General features: G+C 37.9%; 1 protein-coding gene across 1 annotated transcript in view; it reads right to left on the reverse strand.

The window, feature by feature from the left end:
* The window catches only part of Gucy1a2 (guanylate cyclase 1 soluble subunit alpha 2), an 83,833-nt gene extending 75,185 nt beyond the window's left edge, over positions 1–8,648 (reverse strand). The window contains exon 1 of the mRNA XM_032909481.1: positions 7,796–8,648. Coding sequence (XP_032765372.1) covers positions 7,796–8,092 — 297 coding nt within the window. The 5' untranslated portion in view covers positions 8,093–8,648. The remainder of the gene's footprint in view (positions 1–7,795) is intronic.
* Between the last annotated feature and the right edge of the window lie 14,855 nt (positions 8,649–23,503).

Consider the following 23,503-nt stretch of genomic DNA (forward strand, 5'->3'; position numbering starts at 1 on the left):
GACAAATCATCCCCATGTAAGGACTAAGACAACGGATACTAATGCCTTTTAGACCATGTGAAGGCATCATGCCTACCTTGCTGGTGTATTTAATGAAAAATGCATATCATTTAGCATATTGATGGTAAATGGGTAAGGACATCAGATCAGAAAGGTATAACACTGTATCATTGTGTATTAGTTATATATTTCCTCATAAATCTCATTTCATACTTTTTCAGATGCAGGATAAGTATTCTTTTCTAACATTGGAGGCAGTTCATTCACAATAGTTTTGAAATTGCCATTCTTAACTTTTCTTAATTACTTTGCAAAGTAATTAAATTGACCATCTCACCTTCTTCCAAATGAAAACACATTTTGATACAGCTTCTTTCATGGTTTTGTTTATTTGGGTTCATTGGTCTTCACTTCTCTATTATTGGTTTCTCCCTTTCACTCATTTAACTTGTCAATTTTCAAAATATTAACTGCCACCTCTAAAGCTGTTATCTTTAACCATCTATTAACCAACTATTCCAACCTGTAATCCTGAATCCTCAATTTTCTCTTCATTGAGCAGTGTGATAAAGCTGGAAACTCAGTGATGCCAAGCTTTTAATGATCTCACAGTCTTCCAGTATTCACATTATCCAAATACAAAATACTCAGATCCAAACCTATCCTTCTATCCTTTTCACATCATACCTTTTTATTGAAAGCCTGAAAATTTTCGAGAGCCATCCATTCATTAAGAAGAAAGTTTAAGGGAAAACCTTATGTTGTAACTACAAACTGTAAATGACTCATTGAACAAAATATACAAGTTTCCACATTTTTTCAAGAATTTCTTCTAACCATAAAATAAATACTCAACAATCATTACCATTTCTAACCATACCATATTTGCCAAGGACTCTAGATCTCTAATGCTCTTATAGTTACTAATGATTACAAGATAGTTTTACGAATTCCTGAATTATAGCATTTTGTTCAATAGACTGCTTACCATACTCTAAAATAAAAATAAATAAAACCATAGGTTGCTATTTTATGCCTCTAGCTTACAGCATTACACATATCTTTAAGGGATACATAGTGAAAGAAAATAAGATGTGTGTTTGTGTGTGTTTTGTGTGTGTGTGTGTGTGTGTGTGTGTATACACATGTGCATCTACAAATAAAAAATCTTCTCTGCAAATGCTGTTGGGTGTTTCTGAATGAAAGATGCATAGGTACAACACAATGAAGAACAAAAGCATGTTGATTATTGCCATGCAGACCACAAGAATATTGCAGTGGGTAGAAAAGAAGTTAATGGATTCCATGGTCATATTGCTGAGGTAATACTGATGCTTCCACACAGACTGTCTTCTTTCATGATACATTGATTCTAAAGCTGTTTGTAAATGCTAACCCAATACTGAATCGCTATTTATTTATTAAGGAAAACTAAACCACGATTATTTCAATGATTGATTTTCTAAAACTGTAGATATTAGCAACAGACTTTACTTTTGTAAAAATTTGGCAGGCTTGAGAAGTAACTCCTATACAATGAGTATTTGAACCTACTGTTGTTTCTTTTCTGGAACAAATCATTCTCTAAAATAAATCATTGGATGGGTTATTCAAGGAAGATATTAACCTCATACAAAGCACTCCTGGTCATATCAAAATTGACTGCCACAATAACCCTTTCTTTGCCCTCTATAATCCCATCCCTTTTGATGTGTATTCTTTCATTTTGATTGGCAAGACTACTTATATCAATGGGTCCTGAAAACAAACAGGAGAAACAACAAAATGTCCTCAGGAAAATTTGCAAGAGTTCAAAAATAATTAAAGCTACAAAAGTAAACAGTCATTTGTGTGTGTGTGTGTGTGTGTGTGTGTGCATGTGTATGTGTATGTGTTTGCATGTGTGCATGCACACGCACTTGTGTCTTGAAAGAAAAAAGAAAAAATATATATCAACTAAACCCTACTCACTTGCTTAGTGTTTAGTGGAGAAATGAATAGTAATTTCTGCAAAAACAATATAATGAATGAAAATAAGATCTCTGTGTGTACCCATGGGCACATTTACATCTAACAGAACTCTTAAAATAAAAATGAACTTCTCAAAGAGTTCTCAGAGGAGAACATTATTTCATATGTTCATATCAAAGGAACTTCCAAGATCGGTCATTACAAAGTCATTGTACAAAGTTCAGTGAGCAGAAATTAATTGTCTTTTAGTCATTAAAAACAACCACATTTGACCATGAATTTATTGTGTCTATCTATCACCTTGAGTTTAATTACAAATCCCCGGGCTTCTGGGGCTTAAAACTAGACTCTCTAAGATAGGATGCAAGAAACTGTATATTAAAAGTTAACCCCAGTTACTCATTGATTTGATAACCTCTAGTTTAAATGAACAATTTCAGGATAGCAAATCTCAAATAAATTGGTTGAAGTAATGCTTCCATCCTGACATGTTTATAAGAATCTTCACTGTCCTTCAACTCCCCACAACAACTCCAATAAATCTCTAGACTTCAAAGATTCTCCAATACCTTGATTCCTAAATCACTCCTTGCCTAGAATTTTCGATTCCACAAGGTTCACAGAACATATTTTGTATCTCTATATCATATAATGATGTGATGTTTTACAACTAAATGACATTATGTCCACCCTCTAGCAGTATGTTTTTGGCAACAGTGGCTCACTTATTGGGAAACATTTCTCTCATTTGACAGAGAAGTTTGTAGAACATGGAAGCAACCCAGACTGGTGGAGTATCATTTCATTTATCTAAACTCTTAAAATGACATGAAGTACTCAAGGAGCTATCAGACGAGAACATCATTTCACAAGCTTTTGTAACTACATTCTGATGTTTCACTTCAAATAGAAGGAATAAACAAAATTTGTTCAAGTTTACACTCTTGAGCCTGAGTATAAACTCTACAATTTTCATTTAATAAAAGCAAAAATATCAAACACAATTAGATAATTAATGAAAATATCAATTTTTTTACAATACGTTTTATTGAATACACACACACACACACACACACACACACACACACACACACGGTACTTAGCTCTGTGCTCAACAATATAGGAAAGTATTAAAAATTTGAGATTTAAATAGGTTTTGAATTAGTTAAATTTCTGCTCCTGTGTCATGCAATAGCTTACAAATGAGTCAGTCAGTATATTCTCCTTGGAATACATTCCCCCACAACTTAAATTTTTCTTCCTCCTTGATGTATGTAAAAATCCCCAAATGGAAAATTATACCTTCTTGGTAATTGATGATACAAATGTAGATATTTATAGATACTGCATTTATTTTTCTCACAGTCAATGATGTGTATATTTTATTTTCAGCTTTGTATAAACAGACACACAACAATAGACAAGATCACTGCAAAAAATAATGATGAGGTACAGGGGAAATACTTTTAATAAAATTAAGAAATTTTATGATGCCTCTCACAATTCTTCAAGGTAGACAAATTGTACAATAAAACTGAATAAGTAATTGCATCATCTCTTCATCAACTAAGGATCAGTGACATTTATCCCTGTGGTTCAATTGTATCTTTAAAGTAAAAGCCTGCAACCGAGCTTTTAGCTATTGAACAGAGCACTAGGTATGCAGCCAAGAACACAGGATTTAAGCTGATGTTTATTGTATTATCTTGCAGCCTCCTATATATAATTTGAATACATATACTGATTAGATTGAAAGCATTAGATGAGGAATCTTTTAAATTCTCATCAAAACCAAAATAAGTACTTTCATTTTTGCAATTTTAATTCATTTTCTGTGAAATATTCATATTCTATCACACAAAATTGTCTTCCTGTCAATACATGGTCCCTAAAGGAATTTTATGAATTTCCCCACAGCAGTTAGTGGTTTAATAGAAATTTCGAGAAGTACAATGATTTTATAGGCCTGTGTACACTTATGAACCATAACTAGAATGATCAAAAGGCGACTCAGTTTTAAATTTTCAAATGAATTTGTTGGCTAATAAAACAAAATAAAGTGATTTTTACTTTTTCCTCTTAATGGAATTTATTGTATTTTTTCTATTACGGTTATAAATAATACTATTAAAATGAGGAATAAAGAAAATGTTAACATTTTTCAAAGCATCTACATTTGATTGTAATTTATGAGTCCCACCCTAAAACCTCTTACTAAGTTAATGAAGGTTTAAAAAGTAAACATACATAAAATAATATCTTAGGGTTTTACTGCTGTGAACAGGTGAGATGACTAAGGCAAATCTTCTAAGGACAACATGTAATTGTGGCTGGCTTACATGTTCAGAAGTTTAGTCCATTATCATCAATGGAGGAGCATGGCAACACCCAGGCAGGCAGAGTTGAGAGTTCTACATTTTCACTGGAAGACTGCTAGAAGTCTGAATTCCAGGCAGTTGGGGTGAGGGTATTAAAGCCCAGTCCCACACTCATACTCTACACCAACAAGGCCAAACCTACTCCAACAAGGCCACACCTCCTAACACTGTCACTCCCTGGGCCAAGCACATACAAGCCATCACACACACTAACACATGTTTCTAAGAAAATATTTCATTATGAATATATTCTATTAATTTTATGAGTATAGTCAATTTGCTTTTCATGATTTAATTAAATTGAACCAAAAATTTTAAAGTACATAAATTATTAGATATCCTATTTCACAAAGAAATTTTTTATATTTTTCATTGTTCACGTTGTTTCTGAGGTTGATTTTCAGTGATTACATGTGTCAGAGTTATTTTGTGTAGTATCAGGAGAAGCTAAATATAATGATTGTCTCTCCTTGCTTTTTCTTAGGCTTTCACTAATATAATTTTCTTTCCCTAAATAAGGAAACATTATTTGTTTTTCGGGCATGCCCAGTATCTCTATTTTTCATTTCACACTTTCTTGGGATAATTTCTTTTTGTTGTAAAATTTCCTCTCTTGTTTTATCATCTTTCAATTTGTGTTACATTTCTTCCAGCTTTTCTAAGATCTTCAAAGCTACCTGTAATGGCTCAATAATGTACAGAATTCTGAAAAGAAGTCTGAACCTTGAATGGATCTGACTTCGTTTATCCACTAACAAGCTGATGAGAACAAATCCTAACCTGATGTCAGAGTCATAAAATAAAATCCAATAAAATGAGTTGCTAAATTCATCCTTGATACAAAGTCTCGTGCTAATAACTCCATTTGTGTCCAAGTATCCAATTACTTTCAAATAAAGGACATAGTAAGTTATTGTCATGTCTCCAACTGGGCCTGTACAATAATGTTTGTTATTATGACTGTACTGCAGAGACACACGGTGAAAAAAAAAATACACACAAAATGTTCCTTGGATGTCACAGTGCAATCAAAGTTCCTATGCTCCTTTCAATTCACATTCCTCAAATTAAGGACTAAAGAAGTCCATAAAAGCTATATGTAGATGATTCAGCATCTGTTTCCCCAATCCAATATCTGCTACACAGTGGAGCCTTAGTTATTAGTTAAATACAATAATGACTTGATGTTTACAACTTAAGAAAGTAATGTAACTTTCTACAAAGTTTCCCAATGCAAATCATATGTTCTTATAAAGAACACAGACCTTCTGCACTTTTTAATATCACAATTTCTTTCAAATTTCTTGTTCTGAAAAGCATTATCTGGGCACATGTATTTAACATCAGTCACTAAACTCCAACTTACAAAAGAAACCACCAGAAATTATTTCTTGCCTCTCATTCTCACAGTAGATACATCAGTTATCACTTTATTTTCCCTAAGCCTCAAGTGAGTACTTGAGAATATTCTATGCAAAATCATTATCAAAGACACTTTAGAAATCTCTATATTTTACTTCTCAAGCACAAAGAAAAAAATCTGGGTTACAAGGATTCTTTACCAATGGATCATTATATTTAGTTAGTTATATGAACCTGTTAACTGAAGTATTGATATGTTGCAAAAATGTTATGTTGTGGGCTGATACAAACCTACATATGCACAGCTACTGAATTCCTCTCATAGTCAGTTATGTTTGACAATTTGTAGCATTATATATGTCTCAGGATTATCTTCTGTGGGACAAATTTATAGGGAAGATTGAAAACAAATCAGCCAACCTGATCTGAATTATCTTTCTAGATTATCTGTAGGATGGTGTGTTAAAGAGTAAAACACACCAGAAAGAAAAGAGACTGAAAATATGTTTCAGTGTTGAAAGAAACACTTCTCCAATAACACAGATACCACAGTGATGTCTGTGGCATTGCCTGGACCAGAACATAGATCCTTAACATCTCGCTTTTCCCCAGGACTTTTCTACACTGAGTACAAGTATGCTTTCCAAGGGAAACCTAGGATACACTAAATAAGAGAACATTGTCCAAATACATTGAGGGAAGTTCAGAGAAAGTTAAAGTCAAAGAAATGAGAGCAGAAGGGGAAAATGTAGTTCTTAAAGAAAGTTAAAGTTTTTGCTTTCAAAACCTGGATGAGGTTCAAAAGTGGGTGCAAATTTGACATTGAATCTCCTTTACATTCTGTAATTGAGTGGATTTCTACAAACCCAAAGTCTGCTTGGTAAATGGTAAAAAACAGAGGCCTGACATTCCTGAAAAATCATACAGGCAGGAGTGGCAGAAATGTCTGAGGAGGAATGAATAAGAAGTGGTATGTAAGAATGACTAGAACCAGGGTGTACAGGGGAAACTGCTAATACTACATATCCTAAGATCAACATATGTTTGAAGGAAGTACATGAAGGCATGCATTCATTCAATAAACATAGTAGTGGATTCTAATATAACGAAGGCATAAAAGAAGAAATAAAAACATTTAAAAAAACTGAAACAGTGGAGAATCTAAGGATAAGAAAGTAAAGGATGAGGTAAGGGTACAAGTGACTTTTATTTTTACAAAGATACCAGGTTTGCCCTAAAAGGAAAACTGAGCCAATAAATTTATAACAAATAAGAAAACATCACGAAAGTGCCCTCTCTCTCTCTCTCTCTCTCTCTCTCTCTCTCTCTCTCTCTCTCTCTGTCTCTGTCTCTGTGTGTGCAAAGGTAATGGTGTGTGTGTGTGTGTGTGTGTGTGTGTGTGTGTGTGTAAACATAGCATTACAGGTTTGTATGAGAAAAAACAACTCAGAAAAATATCTAAGAGAGCTTTCTTAAATGTGAGAAAAGCATTCAACAGAGACTGCTGTGAGCCTGTGGAATTCAGAGATGCCCTAAAAGGTCACGAATCAGACCAAGAGAGTGTGGGAAATAGGAAGAGTAAGAGCTTCCAGAGGAGGGGGCTGGGGCCTCTTTGGAATGTTGGAAAGGGAAATGGGAGTTGCAGAACCAGAACACACCCTGGGAAAGTTTTGAGCAGAAAGAAGGGAGGGTTGGGAGGAAGAAAAGATAGAAGAAAGAAAGGAGGGAGGAAGGGAGGGAGAAGAAAGAAGACCGGGAGAGAGGAAAGAAAAGAGAGTTAAAGGAGAAGAAAGCAGAAGAGAAAGAAGGAAAATAGAAAAACAGGTGGCCTGAAGGATCCCTGAGGCTATCAAAGAAGACAACAGTGTAGTTTGATTTAAGCCTGGAAGTGGATAGGCAGACCTTGGAAAGAATGGGTCTCATTATTTCCCAATGTTCCCCTTCTGCCTAAGCCCAGACCTCTAGGGACCACTAGGAACTCAAGGCCGAAGAGGGTGAGGCCGAGTCGCCCCCCAGCGGACAGGAGCTCCCCAAGCTCCCCTGATAGCTTTGATCCAACTTTCCCCATCCCTTTCCCGGCTCACCGAGGGCGCCGTCAGGAGACTGATACTCTCGCCCAGTGAGTCCAGGTTGACCCTCCGGCGGCGTTGGGCTCTCTTGGACCCGGCGGCGACTGCAGCAGCTGCCGCAGCGACAGAGGCAGCGGGGACTGGGGTGGCAGCCATAGCGGCTGCTCTGGAGCCAGGTGGCCCTGGCGGGCTCCGGCTGCCATTCCAGCAGAGCTTAGACAAGGGGCATTCCCCTTCCTCTTCCGGGCTGGTCTCCAGGTAATCGGAGCCCAGAGAGCTGAAGGACTCGGATGAAATCTTCCTGCGAGACATGCTGCTTGGAGACACTACTGCAGCAGAGACGGCGGCGGCAGCAGTGGTGGTAGTGGTAATGGTGGTGGTAGTGGTGGTGGAGGCAGGGACGCAGTGGTGGTGGTGACCGTGGCTGGATATGCTGTAGCAGGCAGCTTCAGTCGCTTCGGGGCCGCTTGGCGTTGCGCTCGCGCTCTCCCAGATGCGTGTCCCTGGGGCAGCTGAGCCCCCCGAGCCAGCTGCTCATGGCGGGAACTTGGGTTGCCAAGGCTCCTTACGGCCCAGGCTCCGCAGTGGCGCCGGAGATGAGCTGAGGACTCAAGTACCGCCACCGCTGACTCTGCAGCTGCTGTTCTCCAAGCTCAGCCTCAGCACCGGCCAGTGCACAAAGCTCCCACTGAAGGACTGCGGAGATAAGGGTGCATGCAGCAAGGATCCTCCGCCTTGCATCTCGATCGCCCGTGGCTCTTGTCCTCCGCCCCCTCCAGGAGCTGCGCGACTCCCTTCTCCTCCCTTTATACCCCCTCCCTCCAGCGCTGCCTCCGCGGGCATCACGTGTCCCAAGCATACTCATTGGAAGTCTTTTCCTTTTCTGTCGCCAGATTTCGGGAGCAACTAGGACACTTTGCTGCTGTTCTTTCGGTTCCCAGCCATTGTGCCCTGATACCAGGGGGAGCGTACAGTAGTTGTCATAGGGCTAAAGGTTCCTAAGCCCAAATGTCCCTTGGCCCCTGAAAAACAGAAGGGCAGTGAGCACGCCCAATGTCTGACGATAGGGTGAGAGCCATAGAATTGAGGGAGTGATCTCTCTCTGAAGAAAACTGACAGCCCGACCTAGAGTATTGGGGTCCCTACACACAGGCGTGCTCACGGACACAAACAAACTCATACACACACTCAAAACACACACACACACACGCGCGCCATGTCCAAAGTCCAATGTCTAATTCTAGTTTATTTTAGAAGTTCAGATTAGTCACATCAACTGCTCCAGCGGACACACAGGCAAAGGAAAAAAACTACGGGACAGATTGTGAGGATGATCCCCCCCCCCTCTAGTGAGGCCACGAGGTCAGCGAGGCTATCATCTGTTCCTTGTTGCTTCATTTGTGGGGGCTCTTTTGGAGGAGCATCTCTCAGCTCCAGCTTTCTAAGTTCCAGTGCTGGACAGCTCCGCTCACCTCCTGCACCATGTTTGTCAGGTTGTCCTGCATCTGATCTATTCCTGTGCAGACTCCTCTCTTTGACCTGACCCTAAGGAGCATGCAGGAGGTTCCTATGAACCTAGACCACTGAACTCCTTGTTCCAGATATGCATTTGGGAAAACCAAGGGCAGTGGCGATTCATACACCAAGAACAGATTTGCCACACTATGGGTCTCTTGAGTGTTAGTTTCAGCACACCAGCTTCGTTTTACAATTTGAACCATTGCCACCAGTCGCAGGGGTGGCCCCAGAGCCCTTGGTTAGTTCCAAAAAAGATTGTTCTGAAATTTTTAATAGACGATGGTAAAAAGGAAGAGGAAATTGCAGTATTCCAGGGGAGGAGTTCCAAGCTTAGTTTCCTGGTGAAAGCGATTGTGCACCTTCCTCTCCTCCTGATCTTAGAAGGGCTTGGGCTTTAACTTGAAGGACACAAAAGCCACAGAGTTTTTATGCTCATTTGCAAAGGGCTAGTCTGGGTAAGTTAGATAAGTTTAAATGGGCAGAGCATATTTCAAAACAAAAGAAAACCTCAGAGTTATTATTGCTTCCCTACTCCAATTTGCTTTTAATTCTAAATCTTCTTAATTGTTTAGAACAAACTGTAAAAATGTACTGAGCTTTCCTTTTATACTTTGGAAAAATCAGATCTTAAATAGACATTACAGATATGAAATGATTGTTTGCAGTACTATTAACTTATTTAAATACATATTCATATGTATGCTATATATGTAGTCGATACATGTGTACATACTGTTTCACAGCCTATGGTAAAAGATCCCACTGTGTGATTTCACATTTTACCAGATTAAATTCAAGCCTGTGTTTTAAATTTATTATTAATATTACCATCATCCTTAATAGTATTTATATTGTATTACAGGTTCATGGTTGAATTCACCATTGCATCAATTAAGCCTATATGTCTTTGTTTATGTTAAAATTAGATACAGGATTGGAAATGAGTCTCAGCTATAGTAATTAAACACTAATTACATGTTTTGCAATTATAAAATTCTTGTAGCTTCATTTGTATTCATTATTTGAGGACTTTATACAATGTATTTTGATCAAATTCACCCCTACACACAGCTCTTCACTCCAATTATTCAGAAATCTATGTCCCCACTTCTACATACAGGCTCTTCACTCTAACTGCTCCAATTACCCACACTGTCACAACTTCATGTTCTCTTTTTAATATTTTGATGGGTTAATATTACTGTTCTTAGTTGAGATAGTATTGTATCACCTCTTTTCCTTCTTTAGGTTCCTTCATGCTACCCTCCCTCAAACTCATGAAATCCACATTGTATTATCCATATACTCATATATGTGGTGCTATCCCCTGGAATTTGTTGGGTATAACAGGGTCTGCATTGTCCCATACCACCTTAATTTCACATGAGGATTTATGTGCCCTTCTATGGTGGCATGACAATAGGTTTGATCTTATGCAGGTCTTTTGCAGATAACCATAGGTTCTGTGGCTTCATGAGTACAGTGGATCTGTCACATTCAAAACACAGTGTCCCCAGTCCTCTGCAACCACTGATTGGCTCTCAGATCTCACCAGAGCTATTTATTTGTACAGGCAATGACAGGTAGCAAAGAAACTAAGAACTGATTGAAGAGCAGAGAATATGTGCTAGTTGAATCTTAGCCACAAATGGGACCCCCCCTCCTCTCTCTCTCTCTCTCTCTCTCTCTCTCTCTCTCTCTCTCTCTCTCTCACACACACACACACACACACACACACACACACACAAACACACGGAGCTGAGTAAGTAAATTAAAAGTTTGAAACTAGCCATGGCCTATAGTGATCAATTCTACTAAAAAATTTCATAGGTCTCTCTGTTCTGTGTTACAATTGATGATATTTTTTGAAAATTGCATTCTTCCAACTTTTGGGTAAAATATCATATGTTCAGCTCAGTTAATTCCTAATTATCTTCTTTAGTAAAGATATTGCAATTTTCAAGTTCTTTAAATGACAGATTTTTACAGCTATTTTTAAATACATTAAGTACTACCTTCCCTTCCTATTTCTTCAATTAACTATTACTGTACCCCTCTTTCCAAAAAAAGTTCTAAAACTTATCTTAATCTTTTTAAATCAAACAATATAATCAAAATCACTATGGAATTTTTATACTTGTGTGTCATTATTCTTTAGTTGTCTCTATCCTCCCTGTTTTGGGCTTCTGTAACCCCAGGGATTAAAAAAATCAGAGCTTAGAACTGAACCATTTCCTTATCATTTAGGAACTGTGAACAGTTAGTATTTGAAACACTTGAAGGATTACACATCTTCCTGTTTACAGTGGAAGTTTATTTCCAGAAAAAAATCTGAATCTATTTGACATTTTGTGTGTGTGTGTGTGTGTGTGTGTGTGTGTGTGTGTGTGATTTGAATAAAAGATTCTTACCGGAAGTGATTCAGATGAAGTGGTCTCACGGTTTCTCATAGGAATCGCCCTGCCTTTGATCATAGTCCTCCCACTGACTTTTAAACCATAAAGAAATGGAAGTCCAAATATGAACTGGGCACCATCAGCTTTGCTTTCAAGAGTTTCTTTGTATTCCTGTTAAAGAATAAATTTCAAAATCTTTCAATATAAAGAGAGCTTTGTTCTATATTTGAATTAACATTATCAAAGATAATTATAACCTACCTTCCATTTAGAAAATTTGCTTCAGAGGTAGTAAATACACTACCTCTACTTTAAACTAACAAAATCATATTGCAATTGAATAATCTATGGTTTTATTTTAAGAGGGAGAAAGCTGAGCAATTCATGCCCAGAAACCTAGCTACACTGATCTATCATAATATAATATTAACAAATATAAACCTAAAAGATAGCTCAGCAGGTATCAGTATCTACCATCAAACCTGATGACATAAATTTGGTGCTTATGAACCATATGGTAGAAAGAACTATCTTGCGCACAAGCTCTGCTCTAACCTTTACATATATATCATCAATCAGAAGCACCCCCCACAAACACATACACATGCACATATACAATCAAGCAACCAAGCAATCTATAAAGTGTAATTAAAGAAGTCTTTAAATCTTGTTATTCTGTGGGATATATATATATATATATATAATTTGTAAATTATATATTTATATATTTATCTATTTTGGGTACCTAGGAGTTAGGTAAGATTGATAAATTTTGTGGGAAAAGACACTAGAAAGCAGATATACCTTTGTAGTCAAGATAATTCATTTAATTTGATTTTTATCCTTCCCACAGAACCAAAGAAAAATTACACTTGATGTATTGGAATAAGAAATCAGTTCTGGTCTTTCTTTTCTCTTTCTTCTCTTGCTTCCTGCTCTTCCCCTCTCCCCTTTGTCCCTTTTCTCCCCATTCCCCTCCCCCTCTTCCCTCCACATGCTCATGGCTGGCCTTTACTCCTCTCCTCTTCTACTCTTCTCTCTTTAAACCTTTCCACGTGGGAAAAAAAAAAGAAATCAGTTCTGATTCTCCTTTCTTTTTATATATGCAAAGCCCAGAACTTCCCTAATCTTTTTCCTCCTTCTATGTCTCCAGCAAGAAAATTTGCAACATCTTTATAAATGTTCCCTGATGGAGTGTTCTTCCATAGTACCAGAAGACTCAAGAAAGCTTTCCCTACAGTCAATTTGTGCATAAATCTGGCAGCTCACAAGGACCATATCTGTTGTGTTATAGCAAGCCATGTGTGAAATATAGTAGTCAAATTATTAACTAGACTAAACTTTTCTGGATTTCCAGCCTGAAAAACTGCATGAATGCATACACATCGACACACATGCACACACACACACACACACACACACACACACACACATACCATTTTTTATGGCATATTCTTATATCCTCACAGTTTTTTATTGTATTAAGATATGCTTCTCTTATTCCTAGTTTCTTTGGGGACATTTGCTGTTATAGCATGAGTAGGTTATTTACTGCAACATAGTCATTGTGGAGTTACAGGTAACGAAAGTGGTATCACTTCCTCCAGCTACCATAACCTGTCAGAAGTACGAAAGGTAGGAGCATCATGAACATTTTCTGTGACAAAATATTGAAGAGCCTAGTCGCATGCACATAATGACAGTGACTCTAAGTGTATGAGTATGTCAGCTATATCACATCCAGAAGACAGTGTTTCACTCCTCCACAGTCTAACAGGGGCCAGGTGTACCTTTCCAGTGAAAGTCTAAAGTATAAAAAGGAATGTTGTATTATGTATTCTTCCAGAATTTTAAGGAAAATTAACGACTAAAAGTAGTGCCAAAATGAGAAAAATCTGATTATATCATCTGCAAATAGTCACATGAGAGATAATGTAATTTCATCACCCTATGGTTATATTCTAGCATAGAATTATCCTTTAGAGGTGCTCACTGTTAGAGAGGGAGAAAAAAGATAGTCTGGAATTCAAGTAGAGCAGCAAATTTAACAATATACTTAATAGTTTCAGAATGATAAATAGATAATAGATGTTTTTGGTTCTACCAATAAAAATCAAAGGCACAAGGAAAGTTAGTAACTAAACATTGTATTTTGGCACCTCTAGCAGACTACTCCATATCTCACGTGGCTTTGTGCTGAACCATGTATAGTGGATAATCGTTTTTCCTTCCTATCCAGTAGCTCAAGTAAGCTATGTACCCGGCTATAATATCCAATCTTTTAGTCTCTAAAGTGTATACTCAACATTCTTAGCTCTCTATACACTTCACTTTAGCTCATGTGTTTTGGAGTACCAAAACACACTTAGGCTGCACTTTGATAGTATTATGCCTGATCTTGTGGTAGTTTAGACTGAACTATTAACTTTACATGCTTAATAGCCATAATATTTATATATTATATTTATCATATTATATTGCTATATGTTAAATAATGTAGTCATAATTATATATTTATATACATAATTAGTATATATTTTTATTTTATTTTTTCATTTCTTTTATTGGATATTTTCTTTACTTATATTTCAAATATCCCTTTTCTTAGTTTCCCTTCTGGAAACTCCCTACCCTATCCCCCATCCCCCTGCTTCTATAAGGGTGCTTCCCTTCCCACCCACCCACTCACCCACTCCCTCCCTCCTCCCTGCCCTAGCATTCCCCTATACTGGGGCATTGAGCCTTCACAGGAACAAGAGCTTCTTGTCCCATCGATGATAGACAAAACCATCCTCTAGTACTTATGCAGCTGGAAACATGGGTCTACCATGGTACTCTTTGGTTGTTTAGCCCCTGGGAACTCTGGGGTGTCTGGGTGGTTGATATTGTTGTTCTTCCTATAGAGTTGCAAACCCCTTCAGCTCCTTCAGAACATACCAACCACACTTTTTCCTCTCTCTGTTTTTCTCAGTCCCTCTTCCACCTCCTCTCTGACCCCCTATCCCTTCTTCCTCTGTTTTTTTTTTTTTTTCAGAAAAGGGAAGACCTCAGTGGAAATCAACCAGCCATTTCAATACCAAGTTGCAGTAAGACTATGTACCTTGTTATCTTTAAAGGCTAGCAAGTCAATCCAATAAAGGATAAGGATCCCAAAAGCTGGCAACAGAGTCAGAGACAGCTCTTTCTCCTACTGTTAGGAGTTCCATAAAAAGATCTACCTACACAACGGAAACATATGTATAGAAGAGCTAGGTAAGTCCCATGTAGTCTTTCTGGTTCACTATTCAGTCTCTATGAGTCCCTATGGTCACTTGTTGTTTGTTTCCTTGGGTTTCCTTGTGAAGTCCTTGACCCTTCTGGCTCTTAAAATCATTCCTTCCATACTTTTGTTGAATCCCTCAAGCTCTGCTTAATGTTTGGCTGTGTGTCTCTGCGTTTGTTTCTACGAGTGGCAGGGTGAACTCTCTCTGATGACAATTGGGCTACACATCAATCTATAAGTATAACAAAATATCATTAGGAATCATTTTATTGACTTTTTTCCTATTTGTGTTTGATTCTTTCATGGGTCTCTGAGCTATCCAGCCTCTGATTTCTGGCCCTCCAGGCAGTGTCAAAAGTAGACCCCCTCTCAGAACATGGTACTCAAGTTTGACCAGTCACAGGTTAACCACTCCCACAATTTCTGTTCTAGTTTTACCCCAGTACATCTTGGAGGCAGGACAAATTATAAGTCAAAGGTTGTGTGGGTGAGTTTCTGTCCCAATATCTATACTAAAATTTTTGCCTGGTTTTAGGATATGGGTCTGTATGCCTACCACAAGGAGACTTAGTTAGGGTCACTCTTATCATTTCCTGGGAGTATTTTTTTGTCCTGCTCTTCCAATTTCAGTTGTCTGTTCAGTACTCTCTCTCCATCAGTCCTCTACATACCTGATCCCTTCTGTTCACACACCCCCATCCCTGTCTAGCCCTTTCTTCCCATCCACCTGAGATATCTATTTTGTTTCACCTTCACAGTGAGATCCATCATTTGCCCCTTCTGTCCTCCTTGAGTCTGTGTATTGTAGCAAGGTTATCCTGTTTTCTTTTGTGAGACTAGCTCACCTCAACATTTTTTCTAGTTTCATCCATTTGCTTACAAATATTAAGATGTAGTTTTTCATAGTAGAATAATACTCCATTTTTTAAGTGTACCACATTTTCTTTACTCATTCTTTAATTTACGGACATCAGAGTTGTCTCCAGTTTCTAAATATTAAGAATAAGACTGCTATGAACACAGCTGAGCATGGATCGTTATGGTATGGTAGAGCATCTTTGGGCATATACTCATGTGTGATATAGCTTGGTTTTGATGTAGATGAATTCCCAATTTTCTGAAAAATTGTAATGTTGATTTCTAAGGTGACTGTACAAACTTGCACTCCCAGCAATGGGGGAATGGTCCCCATGCTCCACATCCTGAACAGCATGATGGGTCACTTATGTTTTTGATCTTAAACATTCTGACTGGTATATAAAATGGAATATCAGGGTTTTGTTTTTTTTTTTTTTTTTTCGTCTCTAATGGCTACAGACTTTGAAGATTTCTTCAAGTGCTTCTCTGCCATTATGGATTCCACTCTTGAGAGTTCTCTGTTGGGGTTTATAATAATTTTTATTAGTTATTTTACTTATTTACATTTAAAAGTTATCCCCTTTCTAATGCCCTCTTGCCTGTGCTTCAGTGAGGATGCTCAACCACCCACCACCCACCACCCACCACCCACTTCTGCCTCACTGGCCTAGCTTTCCCTTCTACTGGAGAATCGAGCCTCTACAGGACCAAGGGCTTCCCCTCCCACTGATGTCCAATGAGGTCATTCTCTGCTATATATGCAACTGCAGCCATGGGTTCCTCCATATATACTCTTCGGTTGGGGGTTGAGTCTCTTAGAGCTCTGAGGGATCTGATTGGTTGATATTGTTCTTCCTATGAGGTTGCCAACCTCTTCAACTCCTTCAGTCCTTTCTTTAACTCCTCTATTGGAATCCCCATGTTCAGTCAGATGGTTGGCTGTGACCATCCATATCTGTATTGGTTATGGTCTGGCAGAGCCTCTCTGGACTATCTGTATCAGGTTCCTATAAGCAAGCATTTCTTTGCATTAGCAATAGTTTCTGGGTTCGGTGTCTGCATATAGGATAGATCCCTAGGTGGGGCAGTCTATAGATGGCCTTTCCTTCAGTCTCTGTTCTACTTTTTGTCCTTGTATTTCAATTAGATGGGATAAATTCTGGGTTAATATTATTGAGATGGGTGGGTGGCCCATCCCTCAACCAGAGGCTGTGCCTAACTACTGGATATGGTTCATACAGGTTCTCTTTCCTCTTTATTGGGTATTTCAGTTAATGTCATCTCTGTTTGGTCCTGGAAACCTCTTTGTTTCCTGGCACCTGTGACTTTCTAGTGATTTCCTCCAGTTCTCCATCCCCCACTGCTAAATAACTACATTCAATTTCCTGACACTCTGTACTTCTCCCCCATATCCTCTCACACCTGATCTTGTCCCCAATTTTCCCCCTGCCTCCTCTCTCCCTCCCAGTTTCCCTCCTTCCCAGGACCCTCCTTTTCTCTACCTCCTGTGATTATTTTGTTTCCCTTATAAATAGGACTGAAACATCCATGCTTTGGTCTTTTTCTTCTTAAGCTTCATATGATCTGTGAGCTGTATCGTGGGTATTCTGAGATTTTGGGCTAATATTCACTTAACAGTGAGTACTTACCACATGTGTTCTTTTGTGACTTGGGTTACATCACTCAGGATGATATTTTCTCATTCCATCCATCTACCTGCAAACATCATGAAGTCCTCTTTTTAAATTAACTCAATAATACTCTAATGAGTAAATGGTTTCATATTTTTTGTATACATTTCTCTGTCGAGGGACGTCTAGGTTGTTTTCAAATTTTGACTATTATAAATATGGATGCTATGAACATAGTGAAGCACATGCCTTTGCTATATGTTGGAGCATTTTTGGGTATATGCCCAGGAGTGCTATAGCTGGGTCCTTAGTTATTGCTATGTCCAATTTTCTGAAGAATTATCAGACTGATTTCCAGAGTAGTTGTAACAGCTTACAATCCCACAGGCAATGAAAGAGTTTTGCTCTTTCTCCACATCATCACCAGCATCTGCTGTCACCTGAGTTTTTGGTCTTTGCTATTCTGGCTGGTGCAAGGTAGAATCTCAGGGTGATTTTGATTTGCATTTCCCGGATGAATAAGAATGTTGAACATTTCTTTAGGTGATTGTTAGCCATTCAATATTCCTCAGGTGAGAATTCTTTATTTAGCTCTACACCCCATTTTTTTATTGTAAAGGATTTTCTTTATAAATCCTGGGTTTTTTTCTTATTTTACAGATTTTTTTTCTTCCATCTTTATTAAATTTGGTATTTCTTATTTACATTTCAATTGTTATTCCCTTTCCCAGTTACCAGGTCAACATCCCCCTAACCCTTCCCCCTCCCCTTCTATATGGTTGTTTCCCTCCCCATCCTCTTCCCCTTACCTCCCTCCCCCCAATAATGACGTTCACTAAGGGTTCAGTCTTGGCAGGACTAAGGGCTTCCTCTTCCATTGGTGCCTTTACTAGGCTATTCATTGCTACCTATGCAGTTGGAGCCCAGGGTCAGTCCATGTGTAGTCTTTGGGTAGTAGCTTAGTCCCTGGAAGCTCTGATTGGTTGGCATTAGTCTACACCCTATTTTAAATGAGGTTATTTGGTTTTCTGGGGTTTAACCTCTTGAGTTCTTTATGTATGTTGGATATTAGCCCTCTATGGGATGTAGGGTATATAAAGTTCTTTTCCCAATCTGTATGTTGCCATTTTGTCCTGTTGACAGTGTTCTTTGCCTTACAGAAGCTTTTCAATTTTATGAGGTCCCACTTGCCTATAGTTGATCTAAGTGCCTGAGTCATTAGTGAAGAATTCTACAGAACTTCAAAGAAGACCAAAGACCAATACTCTTCAAATTATTCTACAAAATAGAAACAGAAGGAACACTACCTAATTCATTCCATGAAGCCACAATTATGCTGATACATAAACCATACAAAAACCCCACAAAGAACAAGAACTTCAGGCCAATTTTCCTTATGAATGTCAATGCAAAATTCCTCAATAAAATTCTTGCAAACCAAATCAAAGAACACATCACCATGATCGTTCACCATGATCAAATAGGCTTCATCTTAGGTATGCAGGGATGGTTCAATATACAGAAATCCATCAATGTAATCCAGTACAGAAACAAACTCACATAAAACAATCACATGCTCATCTCATTAGGTGCTGAAAAAGCATTTCACAAAATTCATGTTAAACCTCTCAGAAAGATCAGGAATTCAAAGCACATACCTAAACATAATAAAAGCAATATACAACAAATCAATAGCCAACATCAAATTAAATGGAGAGAAACTTGAATCAATCCCACTAAAATTAGGAACTAGACAAGGCTGCCCACTCTCTCTCTTTTTCCAATACAGTACTTGAAGTTCTTGTGAGAGTAATTAGACAGCAAAAGGAGGTCAAAGGCATACAAAATGTACCAAATTTTTAATTATATTATCTGGCGTAGGCTTATATTTTTCAAAACCTATTTTAATAAGTGTACTTAAATGCTTTAACCTCCTTTCTAGTTCACCACCCACCAGAGGTAGTAAAAGAAAAGGATAATGGAATAAAAGAAGATATATTCCTGTTTAGAAATAGTTCTTTGGAGTGAATCTAATCTGCTTTGTCAGGATATCAGCTGTGCTGTTCAGTTCACAAGAATTAGCAGCAGTAGATTGATCTAATCAAACACAATTCAAAACTCAGCAAAGGTGTTTCTATCCAGAAGGAACCACATGACTCTGTCAATTGGCCAATGACTAAGGGTCTCTCTTATTGATTTTCTTGAATAACCATCTCTTTTTGCTGTTGGATGATCATTATAACAGTAGAACTTCTCAGGAAGCCAATGGGACCCATGGGCCAGACAACTGAGTTTGGAGGACATAACTCTGCTGGCTGTGCCCCTAAACAGACATAAATGGGAAAAGGTTGTATTGTTGTAAAATATAAAAAATAAAAAAAAGTACAGTTGTCTTTTGTCCCCACTTAGGTCCGGCACTGCAGTGCCCCAAGATATCTGCTAGATATCTTAATTCCCAGTCAGCAAAGCCTCTCACCCACTTTGCTCCATCGTATATCACACTGCTGAAAGCCTCTTTCTCTCTGAGCTGTCAGCAATCTCTCTACCTATCTAGTTCCCAAGGCAAGTTTCCATGCCAGAAACACACATCCCAACTCCGTGGTAGCCCAGACCAGCCGCCCCACACTCCATTACACTTAAATCTACACATTAAAGAACATACAACACAATAACCTTTGACCCAATTGATAAGATATAATTGCCCACCTAAACATACAAAGCCTGGTACACATCCATCCCTTAAAAACATTTATAACAACCTGCAAAGGTACAGCGTGGAATCTTAACGTCACCTGCCATGGCTTCTTGCCCTCTCCCTCCTGTCTCTTCTCCTGAAACAGATCAGTCTCATCCTCTTCCTTCAAACTTCTCTCCCACCCATCCTTCCTTCTCCTCCAATGACATGCCTCCTTCTATCCTGTACCTGCCCCCCCCCAACCTGGATTTTACAAATTCAGTGGGGAGAAGGTTCTGGTGAAGTCACCTGATTCCTGCGTATGTGACTAGATAGCTGTCCTTGGGGCAGTGGAATTAGCATCAAAATACAAATAACTCCATGGCAAACCACACTTCCCCCTTTTTGTCCAGTTAAAAAGGTGCTCTCTCTCTCTCTCTCTCTCTCTCTCTATATATATATATATATATATATATATATATATATATAAATTATTACCATTCTACAATTTATAAAACATGCGATACACATAACACCCCATCCATTAATTTTGTCCATTACCTAAAGTACCTTGTGTTACCTATGCTAAAAGACTGTAATTCTATACCTGACTTATATCCTGGTTTGAGTTTGTACACCATCTAAAAAAACACTCTTTCAAATTTATTATCCTTCTCAATGCTAAACAGCTTGGGTTGTTTACAAAACTACCAGTCTTCATCCACATCAGAAATCTTTGAATGACCCAATAACTACACATATAGGAAGCCTAACAGGGCTTCCAGAACTAAGAGGTTGCAGAGACAAATCTCCACTAGCACAGTCATCTGTTAGCAACATGTGAGCGCAAGTCTTCAGCCTTTTAGCCCACAGATTTTTGAAGGGCTGATGACCCTGTTTTGTCAGAGCTTATCAGTCAACTATTCTGTATGATTTGTCCTTTTCTGGACAGTATTAGTCTGCAGATGAAACAGGAAGTTTTGTCCAGTTGCTGCCTAGCCACAAAGTATTGCCTCACCTGTAGGTAGAGATGTTCATTTTCTTTATTAAATCCAACAAAGAGGAACTGTTAGGAGCAAATATGTCTCAACAAAAGATATATAACTTTAAATCTCAAATTTTGTGGATTTCTGACGTTTTTTAGAACCGTTTATCTATATAAGACTATCTGAACTGTTGTCTTTAAATCTTAATATTATCTTGAAAGTACTCTCACAAACTCAGAGCCATAAATTTGCTATTTGGCCCTTAACTCACATGTGTAATAAACTCAGAAATTTGTAATGACATCATTAGAAGGACTGGCTCTAAACCTTGTACTTTTAAACTTTGTCAAATAAATTCTATACCAAAGCAAAGATGATTTTAGCGTAGTTACTAAATCAGATTATGACTGTATAACTCAATCTAGCTGATTCCTCTCTGTTAAATTACAACCATTTCTAAATTTCTCATAAAAACAACTTTAAAATAACCGCTTTCAGCACCCCAAAAGTCCAGGGAATTGGGACGATGACTCCTCCATAACTTCTTCAAGTTGTACATGGGCGTTGAGATATCCTTGGGGTAAGGGGTGGGAAGAATGAAACAAATTCTTTAGTCAATGTGTCCTGACTGGACCCAGCTGAAAGTCCTTGAGACCAGGAATCTAAGTAGGCACACTCTAAAATATAACTCTCAAGACAAAAGTTTAGAATTGAGATATCTTTTTGTTTGATTCTCCTGAATCATTTTTTTTTTCAGGAGGTCTACCACTATCAAATCTGATCAGTATGATGCTGTGAGGTTTCCAGAGCCTAATCACAGTTTTTAAAAACACAAAGACAAAATCTTTCTCCCAAAATACTGTGTTTCTTAGTCTGTAACCAGAAAAGCTTGTATTTTGCACTCTCTCCCAGAGTAATAATATAACCATAAAACTCAAAGTCAAGTACATTATGAAGATTAAGCATTTTTTAAAAAGGTAGTAAGCTAAAAAAAATAGTGTATGAGCTTGGTAGTCTTTTGTAATCTGTCACATTAGGAAATTAACCCAAAATTCTGTGGAGCACATGTTAAGAGAATCTGAGCTTCCTGTTGTGGTAAATATCAAAAGTAAAAACAAACCCTTGCTAGCCGGCATCACTGAGCCATATGGCCTTTAGTGGGGTAATTCATAAAACGAACCAAATGCCTTCTATCAATTCCAATATCAATAACCAACATATCAAACTAGGACTTTAGCCCAAAATATATCCATCTGTTAAGCTCTCTACCCAGAGCCACAGATTTTTATTTAACTTTAATTACTTGTAAATATCACAATAATCTACTTGGAGTCAGTGACTAATTTTTCCCTAAGTTCCAAACCATGAATGAAAATCCCCACATGATTTGCGTAATCTCTATGTGCTCCTTAAAACAAAGTTAAACACCTTCTATCAATTCTAATACCAATAAGCAATGTATCAAACCAGGACTTTAGTCCAGAATATAACCATCTGTTAAGCTTTCTACCCAGAGCCACAGATTTTCATTTAACCATAGTAACTTCTATAATATATCTCTGCTTTCATTCTGCCCAGTGTTACAGACATTTATCACAACTCTCTACCTGCAGTTAGTGACTAATTTTTCCCTATTTAAGTTCTGAACCGTGGGTGAAAATCACCACATGATTCAGGTAATCTCTTTACTCTCTTCTTTCTAAGAACAAACTTAATCACCTTTTAAAAATATCTGACATTATGAAGTAGCTAGTCTAAATAGAATTTCAACCCAAAATTCCCATGGAGCCCACATTAGAGGGAATATTAGTATCCTGAAAGATTTTCTAAATAACTTTCTTTAAAATAAAAAAAAACAAAAACAGCTTTTAATCTCTAACTCTCTGATCTGTCATTACTTATTACACAACAGAGGACCTATAGCCTGCCAGCCCAAGCTTCCCTGTTTCTTTGTTTGAATTCTCACCCTTGAGATATCACATGACTTAGCATGGTACTGGTCTCCTCTTAGAAACTAAAAACTTTCTCTCAATTCTTAGGATTACTAATGAACTCTTGCCCACAAGTTGATTTGCTATCTGTTGTTGTAAAATATAAAAAATAAGAAGGTACGGTTGTCTTTTACCCTGCTAGGTCCTGCACTGTGGTGTCCCAGTGTCTCCTGCCCCGACACACTTTTCTACACTCAAACAGATACATGAAAGAACACACAACACAATAACCTTAGACCCAATTAGTGAGGTATAATTGTCCACCTAAACATACAAAGCCCAGTACCAACCATCCCTTAAGAACATTATTAACAATCTGTAAATTCACAGAGCAGAATCTTCACGTCACCTGCCATGACTTCATTCCCTCTCCCTTCCATCTCTTCTCTCTATTCCAGTCTCCTTCT

This window comes from Rattus rattus, chromosome 8 (assembly GCF_011064425.1).
Source record: "Rattus rattus isolate New Zealand chromosome 8, Rrattus_CSIRO_v1, whole genome shotgun sequence".
Taxonomy (NCBI): Eukaryota; Metazoa; Chordata; class Mammalia; order Rodentia; family Muridae; genus Rattus; species Rattus rattus.